Genomic DNA, 15,539 nt, shown 5'->3' on the forward strand with positions numbered 1-15,539 from the left:
CACGTGATCACTATTAGTCTCTAGTCTCATCACTATTTCAAAGGACGCCTCCTTGAGTGTTTAGTAGTGCGTTCCGCTCTTTGAGTAGTCCTCCTGCTAATTAGGCAAATGTTTAGGTGACACTCGCGGCGCGTTTGCAATCGATCCTTGAACGAACACGATGGTCAAGGGATCGATCGATCGATCAAACAGGAAGATACCAACCCAAGCGGAAAGCCTTCCACGTACCACGCTCTCCGAGCATTTTCTGCCGCTGCCGATGGTGGGGCCATTTTATTCGTAATTAATTAACCGAAGATGCGCGCTTAAACAAAACGGCGCTTGGCACGGGGTTCGATGGCACGGCAGGTTCATGATCGAGGTTGGTGTGACGTTTTGTCCCCACCTTGCGGCCATTACCGGTGAAGATGGGGCGGAGGTTTATGGCGGGTATACGACGGCGATGTGACTGAATTATTAATTACCAGCTTCTGGCATCCTGCGCCCGTGCACTCGGACGTGTCCATGCATCGGTGCAACGGTGAGATGCGGCCTTTGCCGCCTTGGGGGAGAGAAAACGATCGAGTGATTCGCGGCTCTTACGTGATGATAAACACCGCACAGGATGGTGGTTAACAGGCGGTCGTAGGAGGAAGGAAGCGCCGATGGGCAGCGCATTCAAGGTCGAAGCCATTATGCATATTTTGCACAAAGAAAAAGCTATTATTTATCAAACTCTACGCTCGTGCCTGCGAAATTGCTGGCAGTTAGTATTCTAGTAGCAGAGTGGCAGGTAAAAACGGGCACAGCCTACTTAGATGAAGCTTTAATAACCTGTTACAGGAATGTTCTGGGTAATTTCTTTTTCTCCATTTATCTGGGATGGTTATTTTTATCACTAACGGTAATTGCTTTTTGTATTTGTTTCCATTTTCTTTGCGTAAAGGATAAAAAATCACAGAAATTTAACGAATACTAGGCACTAATGCTTTGTGCTGCTGAACTTATCGCCCCAAAAATGTCATAAATTTCCGACCAATCCCATGGCATGGCCCGGTGCCATTAGATCACACTCACGGAAAATTAAGCCTCCTGCCGCCCAACCTTACCGATCGTGCCCTTGATCGTAAATATCCGGCCTGGCGTATCTGCTCTGCTTCCGAATGGACCGATATTCCAATTTCTCGGATGGACTGTCCAGTACCGAAAACCGTGTCGAACGCGGTGCCATTTGGCAAATGAATCCAGGCGCGCCTTAAATGGCGCGATACAGGACACGTCGTGCCGTGACGATTATGGGCGTCGTCGGAAAATGTCACCCTATTTTTTTGGACCAACAGCCACAAAGGTTTCACCGAAAATCAGACTACCAGCCAAAGTTCTCAAGAACAATGATAAGAAACCCACGAACAGGATGCCGTGAGGTGAAGAGCACAGTTGTCGAAGGAAGTCCATTGACATTCCAAACGGCATCTCTTTAGAGTCCTTGAGGTATCCGTCGCGTATTGGCATATCCGGCCCGCAAGATGAATTATTAATTTCGTTTGCACGATTGCAAATTAGCGAGGTAGGTCAGTTTCGGTACGATCCCTGCTCAAATGCCACCGGATTCGGAGAGGAATGGCAGTTACCATTGCAAAAGCGCTACCGTATCGGAACCATATCTATGCTGGTTGATGGACGACACATTTGTTTCCCTATTTTCAACGCCACCCAGCCGTTCGTTATCGTCCACATTGGCTGCGGGAGGTGTCGGAATTCGTGTCATGTTCCATCGACTGTGACGTGGGTGTGCACGACACTGTTCAATGCTTCCGACAATTCGAATGGTTTGATTGATGGGACCGCTTGTGATCGATGGGGAGGCGGATTTTGTCGGTGGGTTTTTCGGAAACAAACCAGTTTGCTGCAATGGCATGGGTTTTTGGTGCGAAGTGGCACTTTTTTTAAGTGGAACTGCGTTAGATAAGGTTCCTCTGTGAGATGGGCCTCAATAGTTTCAGAAGTTTCACTAATGGACATTTATTGATCAATTGAAGTAAGCGGTTCTTGAAACTGGTCAAAGCTGTACTGATAGGACAATAAAGTTTAGAGCATGGAGTGTTGTGAAACGCCATACTTCAATTAGTAAGTGTAAATGGTTATGAAACCAACATAACTGAATTGGATGAGTTAGCTTATTTTCTTGAAATTATTTTGACTCATATAAAAAGAAAGGTTATCGAAAACAAAACAGTAGAAATTGTTTAAAAACCTTTATGTGTTCTTGACAACAAATTTACTCATGCCTAACATTTGCAAACATTATCAGCAGTAAATCAACATGCATGTTTCAAGAAAAATTGTCAGCTCTTGTATTAATCAGAGTTCAAATAAACTGCATGTTAATTTAACTTCGATCAAAGTAGACCCTCTGTCACTGAACGATCTCACTTTACGGCAGTTATGATCGAAGCAGGCACGTGTCCAGTTCTCCCGCCAGTTCCCACAAAAAGGACGTTCCCAGCGGGACGATTAATTCGACGTTACGCGCCACCAAATCCGTTGCAGGTAGGCTCCATCACGATATCCCCATCAGTGCGTCACGGTTCCACGTTCCCTCGCTCTCTCGTGTACTACAAAAAAAAAAAGAGAGAGAGGGATCCGTAGCCGCGTTCAGGTGCAAAATCTCGAGACCGGGGCGCTCTCTCGCGAATAATCTCGCGCGCCAGAACCGCGTGCTCGGCGTGTGTTTACTTTCGTGCGGTTACTTTCAGGTGGCCGCCATTTAAACGCTGTCCGTTGCAAGCTGCAGACCGCGTGGTCAGAGAGTGCCGTGTGCTTCCGTCGATTTGGATTTCCTTCGCGTGGTGCATTTCGAATCAGCAAAAACCCGTCACCCATTTCCCGAGTGTCCTGAGCCAATAAACGGTTGGTTAAGTATATTTGCCTTCGTTTACCAAACAACCTGCAAGCGTGCTTAGTGTTTTCATTCCGTTCGCGTGTGCTCTCGAAACGTGCCAGAAAGTTCGTGTGATCGTTCAGAATTTTCAGCAGGAAGAGCCTGTCTGTTCTAAGCGAGAAAACAGAACACCTAACAGAAAGGTTAGTGCGATTTGTGTGCCAAGGGACGAATTCTCGCACGTTTCCACCGATACCGATCTGGCGTGCGCGCGCGCGTTTGTGGATGAGTTTTTTTTTCTTGCTGGCGCTTAGGGATATGCACATTCCGCACTGATAACGGTTCAGCCTGGCGGAGTTGCAGTGGACGGTGAGGCCTTCCCGTGTACGGTCGCCTTGAGACTGGAGACATCCTCTTGATGAGGCGCTTGTCAGCCACCGTGAGACACACAAGATAGTGCGTAATTGCTTGTACTGTGGCGTGGAGAGATTTACGAACGCGATATACCCGCTAGCCTTATCAATCGTGGGCTTGAAGAAGTCGCACTAAAAGGTGATCTGAAGTACCGTTGAGGGGGGAATGCTTTTTTATCGGCTATCTTGGTTCTGGACAGGGTCCGGTTGATCAGTAGTGGGTTTTCTGTACCGGAATCGACCGATCGGTGTACCGGAAAATTTAATTAGTTCTGGGTTTTACAGTCGGAAAGTGATCGAATTTTCGTGGTAATTTGTGTAGGAAAGGAACAGTTTTATAGTGTATTTATGAACACGCTTAGTTCGAGAAATCATATGGAAACTACGAAATGAAATATTGGTTCAATTGAAATCTGTATTTATGTGAAAAGTAGTAACCAGTGAATAGGTCTTGAAAACAAAACGTTCTATTCTTGGTCTCTGAAATTATAGCTTAATTTCAGAAAATCTTCGACTGAGAACGATATCATATGGCATGATTGAGTACGTGTAAAAAACGATGTAAAATGCATGCGCCTTCCCTCAAAATGTCCCTCATACATAAAAACGCCACCGGAAGGGCGGGTTTTTCACATGTTTCTAAATCAGCGCGCTAGTATTTCGAGTGGAAAGTCTAGCAAAAAAGGGGGTAAAGAAAAACCGACCCGCAAAAACCGCCCGGCAAAACCCTCCAATTAGCATATCCTGTCACGGATATGCGTCCCATCGGGGCACCTTTTTGCCCTTTCGGTTCGACCTCGGTCTATCCGAAACCGGCACCCGAACCGCCCGAGAACGTACGACTTCCGGTGACGGTGCACGTTCGCCCGTCCAGCCGGGACCAAGTGTTGGGCGGAACAAATGGGAATGCCTTCCGGTTCAGAGGTCCGGCCCGGGTATTTACGATAGTGGCTCAATCCCGCTCGCGAACGCTGGATCCTTGGCGGGCTAAGTTATGACGGGGCAGATGTTGAATATACGATTAACTGCACCGTCCACTGGCCAGGCGCGGTGGCTTCCGGGTGCATTCGTTGCATTCGATTGTGGCCGGAAATGGCGCACTGGGTCAGTAGGGAAGCGCATACTCCTTCTCGGGCTCGGGACTGCGGTGGGCGATAAATTCCTGGCGTGCCTTGCCACTGGCAGCCAGGAAGAGCGCACTTCCTTTCGAGCGAAAGCTGGTGAAAATGGAAATGTGGGCCCGATGGAGATAAAAATAAACCCACCCTCGGTGCCAAGGCGAGTGGGCGACGTTGATCTATTGGCTGTGCTAGCAGCTGCTACGAATGGCGATCGTTTTCCACCGGGTGAAATTCACAGCAATCGTCACCTGCAAGGAGCGCAGTTTTGTGACGGAAAATTTTGACCGATCGCCAAATGCCAAACCGGTGAAAATGGGGCGTATTGTAGCCCTTTCGTGTGGTGCAGGTTTCTCGATACGGTGCGGATCGTGATCATGATCTTGGGACGGTGCACAATTATGCCATGGGGTGCTTTCGTTCAGGTTTCCGCTCACGCAAAGCCCGTTGGGAAAAGTAGGTGAGCGGGACCGGTTTGCCCGGGTGCCGTTTCGGGGTGCGCTTTACGGGGTAGGAATTTTCCCGCAATGCACTAACGTAACGATCAGCTGATCCGATCTGATACGCTGGTTAGACGATTGATTTCGAAACCAAGGTGCCGAGATGCTGCTGATTGTGGGTACTGTGCGTGTTTCATTCTTCGAACGAAATTCAATAAATGCAACGTTTTGGTCGGTAATTGTAATGCGTCTGCGGAACTACCCCGTCGCTATTCTTCGCAAAATAGCTAACGGAAAACGGGCCTCCGTTTAATTGTTCGCTCTAATTCAAATAGGAATAGTTTGCGCGTTGCTCGAGATACGAAGTGTTAGATAAGAAATGGTCTCTGTTACTTTACAGTGGAATCGAGTTTTCTTATGTCAAGCTGTGCAAACAGGACTACGCACGAGCCCTACGGGGTGGGAGCAACCGCACAACTTTCTGACTCTTTTACTCATACATTTTCCCGTTTTTCCTCTCTCACTCTCTGCACCACACAGCCCACTAATCGTTGGTTCACTCCCCGGTTGATTCAGCTGTCGAGTAACTGCTGGGCCGGAACGTGCGCGCCTTCCCCGAAAGTTAAGTGACTGTGAAGAAGATCCAGCTGCCAGCGAGGAAAGGCTGGAAACAGAATACGAACGCTAGGCGGTAAATTATAGCCGTTCACGGTTGATTAGCGCTGAAAATCGCCTCCATTGAAGCAACGGGAGAAAGCAGTTAAACGCAAAATGACTGAAAGCGCAGGTAAGTCTTCATGAAATTAAGTGTCTGCAAGCGCTCAGGGAGAAGCTAAACAGGTCATGAACCTTCGCCCGGTTCACAACGGCCCCCGGGCGGGATTTAAACGTTGCTGTTTGAATTAAAAATGCACCCAAGTTCACTCAGTTCGCTCGTCCAACGAAACTGACAGTAAAAATAAACAATTACTCATCCCACACCGTACCGCAGGAGATGCTGCGGTCTGAAGGTATAAATACTCACGAAAAATGATGGATGCTCCCGGGTATCGGGCCGCAGCATCAGGGACCTTCACAGACGTACGATGGTGAAGTATTTTTTGTTTTGTTCATTTCTCAACGGTCTCTGTTTCTACGCGTCGCGCTTGCCAATCGTGTATCAAATAAACCACTTCCTGCGGCTCAAGTACGGCCGGCGGGCCAAAAATGGTGACGCTTCACGGTGGCAGCAACCCCCGGGCCAGCACCCGACACAGAAACATGTGTCGTTTCGGAAAAGAGTTTGCCGAAAAACGGAGCCCAAACCATGTGCTAACTGCCAACGCGATCGCAGGGCACGGAGGGCTCTCGGATCAGGTCTCCGATTGACACAGTTCCCAGTGTTACTGTTGGGCCGGTTTGATTCGCTTTTTTCTGTCTTTTTTTATTTGGGAGATAAACAACCACCAAATCGCACAACGCCATCTCGTGCCAGAGCGCGCGGTTGTGTGTGCCGGCTCGTTTTGGCTGGCTCTTATTTTTTTGCTATATTGTTTTGGTGGCTTCGATAAATGGCGTAAACAGTTACCGAAGGCATTATTGCGTACCGGAAGGTCGGAAGAAGGCATCGAGGGCTGTGGAGATGTGGTGACATTTGAAGAACCAATTTGCGTAGTGCTTAAGACAATCGAAAAACCACATGGCCACGAGCCGTTCGGATGATGGTTTTCTTCTCGCAATTGAAAATTGAAAGACAAAGATGTGTAGGAGAAGAACGAACAAAAAATCAAACAGTCTATTAACGCGGCGAGGTTGCAATCAACGGTTTGTGACGCCGTGAAGGAACACGCTGCATGCAGGAAATCAAAGCAAGATTTCCTTCTCGAACGAAACCTCCAAACCCCTTGACGGTTGTAAATCGTTGCCGATTACCTATTGTGTTGGGCGGGCTGGTTGGGTGTGCCTTTAAGCGAACCCGGAATAACGAAAAAAAAATGCTACAATTCCTCAGCGCCACATGGGCGCTGCGTTGCGCAATGGCGCAATCATCGCGCGTTTCAACTGTCAAACGCACTTGACGGTCCGGTGTCATTTTGTAGTATCATAGTAACACACCCACGGCAGGCGTTGCCCTGACCTTTCCAGGATGGACTCCGCTCTCCGTTCTAAGGCTTTCCACGAGACCACGAGACGCACGTGGTCCCAAATCCCAGCGCGATCGATCTCTCGGGTGGTCCAAGCGACCATGCAAACTGCCATGTAACCGACTTCGGCTTCGACCCGAATCGATTAAAACCGCTCAATGTCAAGTGCCATTAATTGTTTTTCTCTCGCTGACCTTCCCGGGGTTGGCTCGCACCAAACCCCGATGCAGCCCCGGGGGCATTAAAAGGGGTGCTGAGTCGTTTGGCTGCTTACGACGCTCGAGGTGGACGAGGATAAAGGAGGAGCCAAAAAAAAAATGTCAATATCCGAGAGCAGGAGGATTACCGAAATGCTGACCCACTTCGACCGGTCACGGGCAGTGGTAGGGCAGGGTTTTTGGTTGATTTGAATTTCCGATTCCGTGGGAAAGTTCTTGACTTTATCACACGGACCCGCTCGGGTCGGAGGGCCGCATACCCGCGAGGAACTGGACGAAGGTCAAGCCTGGTTTGGTGTCCTACGCGGCCCGCCAGGTCCGTAGTATGTTAATCAGAGCAGCATAAGGCTATGAAAAAAGCCAATAAAATAATGACTGCGAAAAGCTGCTGCCATCGGGCGCACAGTAAACCGAAGGAAGGTTGAGGTGAAGGTGAGGAACGGGCAAAGGAAACACATACCTACTGTCCTACTGGCGTCGTGGTGTTGGTGGTTCTGTCTAAAGGAGCAAAAAAATGGATGGAAAACGACTAATAACAATATACCACCGGGAAGAGAGCAAACAAATGCAAATGAAGACACTTCCGGAGATGCGCTGCCAAGGTTGTTCCGGCAAAAACGGTTCACCTCGTCACAATCAGATCGATCGCGGATCTATCGGCGCCGGGTAAGATCGCTGGGATCAGCGGCACGCGGTCGGTTCGTGCATCCGGTGATCTTGAGCGTTTGGGCTCCTATTTAAATTACATCATAAATAAAGCCTCCATCTTCTCTTGGGCAAATAAAAAATAAGGACGTCTTGAGCATCGCTCTTCCGCCGAGACACCGCACTTGCACTACTTTGTCAGCAGCTCAGTTCTTCAGCGGGCCAGTTCTCTTCGGCGTTACAGCGTGGGGCAGCAAAAGTGAAAGTAGCACAAGGTTGCGTCTAACGAAGAAGGGGACCCCCGAAAAAAAAGAGAGATATATATATAAAGGAAAAAAGTGGCGTAAAAACAGGATGGTAATTGGCAAGTGGTCGATTTGCGAAGCATGGCAGATTTATGCGTGCCCTCATCCTCGCGCACCTTCGCGAGTGTCATGGATATTGAGCAAATAGCTCACAAAAAAAGAGGTGCTTGAATTTTGGCACATCAACGACCGCATTGTAAGCTGGTGCTGGAGAGCCCGGTGCCATTGTCCCCGGTGGTGTAAGATGGCTGACAATAAAAAAAAAACAGCACTTCAAACACCTTTCGTAAAGGTTCTACCGAATGTGGAGAGGCTAATTTTTATTCAGTAGAAATTTGATACGGCGATTGACGTCATTTCGGTTAAATTTATGGCGAATTTGCATTCACCCGATTGAGGCGTTTGAACCTGTCGCGAAACCTCTCCGTGGATGCTGGAAGACTTAGGGAAAGAATTCCAGCTTTAACATGAGTCATATTGAGCCACCATCAGTGGCTTTTTTATGGCTCTCGAGGTTTGTGATCTCGTGATCGTTTGCGTCATCGGAGGAAAGATCTTTCTCCATAGGAACGGAAAATTGGAATTCCCGCCTGGAATTCCCTACAAATTGGCCACGGCGATATATCACAACGCGTGGGATCACAACGCGCTAAAGCGTTAAAGCATACGCCGGTTGAAGAAATTAGCAAAAAATGAGCATGCTAATAACGAAGCTCACGCACCCGTGCTTGGGGCGTGTAACTTCGAAGGCGTTGTTCATTTAGCAACGGCTTTTATCCCATTACACGGACGTTGCATTGGGGGCAACGGGGCCCAATACTTCTTGGCCGACATTTCGCGTGATTTTCTGCAATCAGAACGGTACCGGGAGTGGAATGAAAAGGCAAAAGTGGAGAGGAAAAACTATGCCCCAATGAAAGAAATACAAATCATAATCACACCACCCGGCTCGGTGCGTTGCCGTTTTCATTAGGTATTCATGTTACGAATGCATAAACTAAGGCTACGCTGGCTAAAGTGCCTCGGGTTGTTTCGTTTCTTTCTCCAGGCGGCCAGCCTTCTTACGTCGGTGGCTTCTTTGTGATGTATTCTTTGTTAGGCTCTCGTGGCCCAACTCTTCCTTTGGCTCGGTTACGTGCCTCATAAACAAACATGAATTTTGGCTCCAAATTAGCTACCCCCAGCATGCTGATGCTACTAAAGCTCGTGGGGAAAACCCTCGGACTCCTTTTAAGATCCAAACGCTCCTGTTCTCCCGCTCGCTGAAGGAAAGGTGCAATAAATTCCAGCTTATTATGGAATCGCTCCCGGACGGAAGTGGCATGTATCTAATCTGATGTATGTAAAAAACCTGCGGCCCCACAAAATCAATCGCTGTTTTATGCTCCCAGAGAAACAGTAGCGATCAGTGGAAGAAGAACACTTTAAGCTGTGCGAAACGGTAACCGAATGAAAGAAGAAAAACCATCTCATGGGGCGTGAAATTTGGCCAAAAGCCGATACGATCGGAAAAGAGGATCACATTGGGCGAATGGTGAGAAAAATCCCGAAAAAAAAACCCTCCAAAACGAAACCGAGAGAATGAGAAAGAAAACCACCACTCGCCCACGACCTTGACCTACACGGGGCGCAACGACGTCACGGAACGTGCGCGTGCGAAGATCGCTCAAAATGAAGGAAAACAAAAACAAGCAAAACTCCCGTCACCGCCCCACGGCCACCCTTTTTTTAAAAAGACTCTCGCACGCTCGGAGGCGGTTTTCAGCTGGTCAGGAGCTCGACCGAAGTCCGGACGAGCCGAGACATAATGCAGCATAAATATTAAGCCCCCCTTTTTGTACCTCAGAGGGTGGGCAGTGTTGCCTTTGGTATCAATCAATGCGAGCCCCACCGATGGTGGTGTCGTATGCAAATAAGGACGGCTTAAAAAGGAAGCCAATGCCGGTGAAGGTGGCCACCGCTATCGGGCAAGCATCGATCCACCTAGGGGCTGATTTTTTGGGGGGTTGTTTGGCAATCGGATGCAGGAGATGAATCATGCGTAGCCATGCGTGGGGTTGTTAAACTGATTTTTATTGTGTGGATTTGGAAAGGTGGTGTGATGAGCTGAAAGTGATCTTCAGGAGGTTTTTCGATGGGATTTTTGTGTGTATACGAACGCCTCATATGCCATGATTAGCTCATTATGCAGTGTTCCGCAAGTGCTAATGTGCTTGGAATTATTATTTACATGCCACCCATTACACCGATCTCTAGCTCCCTTCTCGATCAGCTCGATCTAAAGCCGATAATGCAACGTTGATTGCAGGCGCCAGCAAACGTAACCGCATCCGAAAACGAATATTACGCATCGTAAAAGTACTCCGCCGCCTGAACTTGACACACAATCGCCACCATCGCGCTGGTCTCTCTGGTGCATTAGCATCATGCTGCTAGTTCCTTCCACAAGGGCTCAGACCTCCTTCTGCCTTCCTTTCAGCCAGAAAACAAGGCCCCAAACTATCGATTATTATGAGCAGCCCAACCGGCCGCTTTCGGCAGTCGCCTTTCGCGGGCATCCATTCAGCGGTCGGCGTGAAATAAGTTAATCATCATCCGCCAGGTGGTCCGAGCCCGGCATTATGAGGAAATAAGGGGCAAAAGGCAGCAGGGAAAGAAGGGTTCCCAAACATGGACAGCATACTTTCTTCAAGTGCTTCTCCGACAGCGAACCGGCGTGCTTTTGTGCGGTGCGGTTCTTTTCTCCTTTCGTGCGGAATTTTGTGTCTTGTGTTGTTTTCATTTGGCAATTTGTTGCCGTTTTTTTCTCTCTCTCTCTCTTCTAGTGGTTGTTGTCTTTCTTACGGCCACAGACCATTTTGCACGGCTGCTTTTGGGCAAATAATTGAACCATCCCATCTGTGTGCGGCCGCTCGAACACGCTCTCTCGTTGCGGTTGCGAGCTCGATTGCATCACGGTTGAAGTTTGGCGCGTTATTTTGAACGGGGGTATTTCGCTTTCGCTTGCAGGACTATTTTTTCCCAGCTCGCGGTTTGCTGTTGTTCGGTGGCACAGCGCCATACGCGAATTGGAAATCACGGTTGGTTCGCTCGCGTTAAGTCGGATTACTTCGCACCTAATGGCGCGTGGGGCCAATTACGTGTGGTTTTGAAGGAGGAGGCATCCTTGCGCTCGTCGTCTATAGCCTCAGATCGTGCTGTCCTTGCTACAGATCGGATTAGTCTCGCGTGTAAGCTAGCCACCGCGTGTGTGCGCGCGCGCTTGAACGTGGCGTGGTTTCGCAACGACCATGTGCGATGGAGACGATAGAATTGCTAGAATTGTGAGAGCACTCGAGGAAGACGCGCACTCGCCGTTGATTGTGCAAACAACACCTCAACACGGCAGGGCAGGAATATTCCAGAGAAAAAAAAACGATCGAACCATACAAATGGCGATGCTTTCTAGAAGATATCGCGCAACCTTTACAGTGTTCCGCCGCGATAATCACCGCTTGGCGCGGAAATTTATGAACGATTGTGTCTCGGTTCGAGTCCCGGTCTCGGGGTGTTCGTGCATGCCGGATTAATGCGACCGTTTGTCTTCTGTTGCTCACGAAACGATCGTGCTCAAGGGTGTCTAGTTCCGGCCACTAGGAAGTGCTCATAAAATCTCGCCTAAACTGACCTATAACCAGAGCCTCCGGTTACCGAGCGACCGGTGGCAGGAGGAACGATTTGAAATTATAATTACCGAGGTGGCATGATAAAGTAGTGGCAGCTTTACCGGAGACTTCGCAGTAGCCATCGTCGGTGGAGCTATGTACCATGATGCGTCTAATTGGCAGTGAAGTGGCACCGGGGCACCCTGAGGGTAGCATTTACCGGTCATCAGTAGGGAACATCGTCACCCAGGTTGATACGGGAGTCATCCGCCAGAGGGCCACCCTCAGGATATGAGCCTTCTCGATCTCGCCCACCCAGCATCACGATCGTGCGCGGGTGCGTTTATGGCGATTTGTGCAAATTGCCGAGTGCGAAACAATGAAATTGTAGCCTCGCGCACTTAACAACCGGCAATTACCGCTTTGCCGGGGCTGGGTCTATTAACCAAACGCAAGCGGGCTTCGCGGCATCCACCAGCTTCGTGCGCATCCATTTCACCCAAACTTCGTCCAAGCTGCGGGGTCGTCGGACTGTTGGAGGAAAAGCACTGGCTCTAATTAGCTGTGGCTGTAACGAGTGGTGATGACGATTGCTCCATAGATGTTACCTTGCGAGTCTGAGATGTCGATCGTTGTGGATCATCTCAAGGCCACCATCGTGAAGATAGGTGTCAGGTATCGATCCATGCGATACGTCTGAGCTATCGCACAAGTCGCCAAGATGGCCCTGTTGCAAGTCCAACCGGGTTATGTCCGTCCGCCAACGGGTCTCCAGAAACGATCAATTATCCTACGCAACGAACGACGCAGCGATTAGTCGACCCTAACCCTGTCAGCTACTGCCCGATCGTACCATCAATCTGCGCAAAACCGCTTCCGAATGGCCTAGCTCCACCGAATGGCGATAAATCGAACGCACCCATGCGAATCGGCTCCAAAAGCCGATGGACCCAGGGTGGAGCATCTTTCTCACTACTCCACGCCATGATGAATGTGATGGCACAGTTTTTTTTTCGGGTGGGCTTGAATGGACCGGTCCATGAATGAAACGACGTGGTCGTCGACGTTTTGCGGTCTGGTTGGACCAAACCGCGACTTCCTAGGTGCTTTCGCACGGCTGCCCTTCCAGGGAGATGGCTCAATGCCTACGGATGCCTCACCCTGTGATGGCCTTGTGCGGTTTCTGGTAATAACCGGCGGTGTGATTGCTAAAGCGCGCGCGCTCGCGATCATCACCCGGTTCCAAAAGTGGTCAGATGAATCTGTCGTCCTTTCGTGCTTTCGTGTGGCCGGCGCTACAAAGGGGTGGTGACATTGGGGTGGTAATGGCGGCACGCTTAATTAGTTTGTGCCTGCACTTGGGCGGCGCATCGATTGGCAATGGTGCGATTTGTGGTACTTGTGCGTATGCCCTCAACCTTGGTGTTTTTTGTTTTGTGCGAGACGATCGACGATGATGCGTTTGGTGATGAAGGCGAAAGCGCTTTTTAACCATGCCCAAGGGTGGTGACTTCCAGGTGGTGACCGTATTTGGGTGCCCATTTGGCGTTCGATCGGATCTTATCTCGTGTCGCGCATTTTTACACATCGCGCACATGGAACCGGTGAACGCAACTGAACTGATGCTGATTTTCGGCGATCGTACATCTCCCCTGAGGTGCGTTATTGGTTGCCACCAAGAGATGGAACAATGAATTAAGAGATGACGCGGCTATAAACGCGTGTCCATCTTTTAGGGAAGCTCGTAAAAATGGCTTGACAGCCGTACGATCGAGCGCAACCGGTGCGTATCCTTGATCGGTTGCGCTTAAGGGAGCTGGGCTTACAAACGCGCTAGTTACACATAGGAAGAAGATGGTACCGTGTAATTTGTGGCTCCTTGGATCACGGTCTCCTCCACGGGGAAGCTGCGAGCGTAACGTGCGAGCTGAATGTCATGTGTGTCGAAATTGTGTACCGATTTGTTTATTTCGGCCAATCTCAAGGACGCACCGATAATTGAGCACGTGTTGCACGGTTTGATCGAGCCATTAATTTCCGCTCACACTAGACGCAACGGCGCAAAATGAAACAATACCAGCAGCAAAAAAAAACTCACACTCCATGGCTTAGATTCTGCACGCCAAACAGATTAAAATGTAATTACAACCTGCCCGAGGGGGTCACTGTTGCTGCTGCATGGAAACAGCTGTTGCGCTTTATCGTAAACGTCGTCTACGAAACAAATTTATATCTTTATTTGCCCTCCGGCGTTGGATTAGCGAATTGGTGGAGAAGTTTTCCCGCGCTAAAGATTAAAGTCTCGCACCCTTAAGGCTCAATATGCTGGCGATTAGCGTGCGAGCGTGAAAGCGTGCAGTGGCTTATTACGTACGCCAATTGGACGAATCATAAATTATTCCCAGCCAGCTATCACCGACCAGGTGCCTAGCCATTTCTATCGGTTCACTTCATTTAACCGCAACCGTGAGGTGCAACGCGATAATGAGCCTGATAAATAACAACTAGTGGCCAATTTGCTGGATGCGAATGATCATCCCGCTTGATCGGTCCGTTGCCATCAGAAACGTCGTCGTATTCGGTACGGTTTTGAAGCTTCATAGAGGTGATCGTTTGTTGGACAAATGATCACGTCGAGTGCCCCATGCAGGAACTCCGTTAATGCATTCATATTCCCATCACACCTGCGCTCGAACACTTGAACCTCGTGCTTCCTCGTTCAAAAGGGTTAACTTAGGCTCGTAAGATGTCGCGCGGTGTTTGGTTGGTGCCATAAAAAAAACCCAACCCTTGCCGATGGGGTGGAAGATGATGACCACGGGCAACCTTTTGCGGTGGGTATCGTAACCCTGGCCGCTGAAACGATGGCTCGGTCCGGACCGTTACCGGTTCCTTGACATTGAATTCCTTACTTGCCGGCCGAGGACGGACCCCAAACGGGTGCCGAGTGTTCAGGGGTCTGGGACGTCGTTGGGGATGGATTGATAAGTTTGAGGAATGCAAATGAAAATTGCTAGCGAGTGGAGATTTTTTTTCGAGTTCGAAATATCGTTCAAATGAGGAGAAAATGAACTGAGTCGATTTATTAAACTATAAACTTTGTAATGTTTATATAACTTTCCAATAATAGCTTTCATTTTAAGTAAATTGAGCTATTATTACGATACTGTTAAGTACTTAATTCAGTATAGTTTGAATAGCTAAATACTACGGCTTTTTCGGTTCAATATATTACTCCATAAACTTATCGCTTCTCGGGGGTCTCAAGTTTTCCACCTTTTAGTCACAGAACTCCTCCCACCCATCCCTTCGCCTTCACCATCTCTCTCTCTTACCCTCGTCCGTACGGTCGATGAGGCGAAACACCACCAACCAACGTTGGTTCGCACGGCATAGCAAAACTATGACGGCTCCCGGCTACTATTACGCTAATTTGAACAGCCGGTTGAAAACAGTTGTTTTTCTCTCGCGCACACGCCACGACCCGTTAGTCGTAGTTTTCCGCACCCTCTGCCAAGTGCTCGGGGCATCTTTTGCTGCCTGCCCTAACCCCCACCCCCATTAGGGGATGTTGGGGGGAGAAAATGTTGGCAAATTGATTGGTGGCACCGCCGTACGCTGTTTTACAACCGCACGCTTCCTAGAGAGCGCCTCCATTGTGCGGGGATTGGAAATGGTCTCCCTGCAGCGATGGTTTATGTTGGCGCAGCGGAGGGAAATGTCTATGCACGGTTTATGAGATGGCATTATTGTTTATTATGCAGCTCGACCAG

The 15,539-nt window shown here is 49.2% G+C and overlaps 1 protein-coding gene across 3 annotated transcripts in view; it reads left to right on the forward strand.

Annotated features, from left to right (window-relative positions):
* Positions 1 to 2,787: 2,787 nt before the first annotated feature.
* The window catches only part of LOC128723316 (aquaporin AQPAn.G), a 33,602-nt gene continuing 20,850 nt past the window's right edge, over positions 2,788 to 15,539 (forward strand). For 2 of the 3 annotated variants that reach the window (XM_053817043.1, XM_053817046.1), the window contains exons 1-2: positions 2,788 to 2,889; positions 5,372 to 5,618. In XM_053817043.1, coding sequence (XP_053673018.1) covers positions 5,603 to 5,618 — 16 coding nt within the window. In that variant the 5' untranslated portion in view covers positions 2,788 to 2,889; positions 5,372 to 5,602. Of the gene's footprint in view, positions 3,064 to 5,371; positions 5,619 to 15,539 lie in introns of all 3 variants that reach the window. The other variant, XM_053817044.1, reaches the window with a different exon arrangement.

This window comes from Anopheles nili, chromosome 3, assembly GCF_943737925.1.
Source record: "Anopheles nili chromosome 3, idAnoNiliSN_F5_01, whole genome shotgun sequence".
Taxonomy (NCBI): domain Eukaryota; kingdom Metazoa; phylum Arthropoda; class Insecta; order Diptera; family Culicidae; genus Anopheles; species Anopheles nili.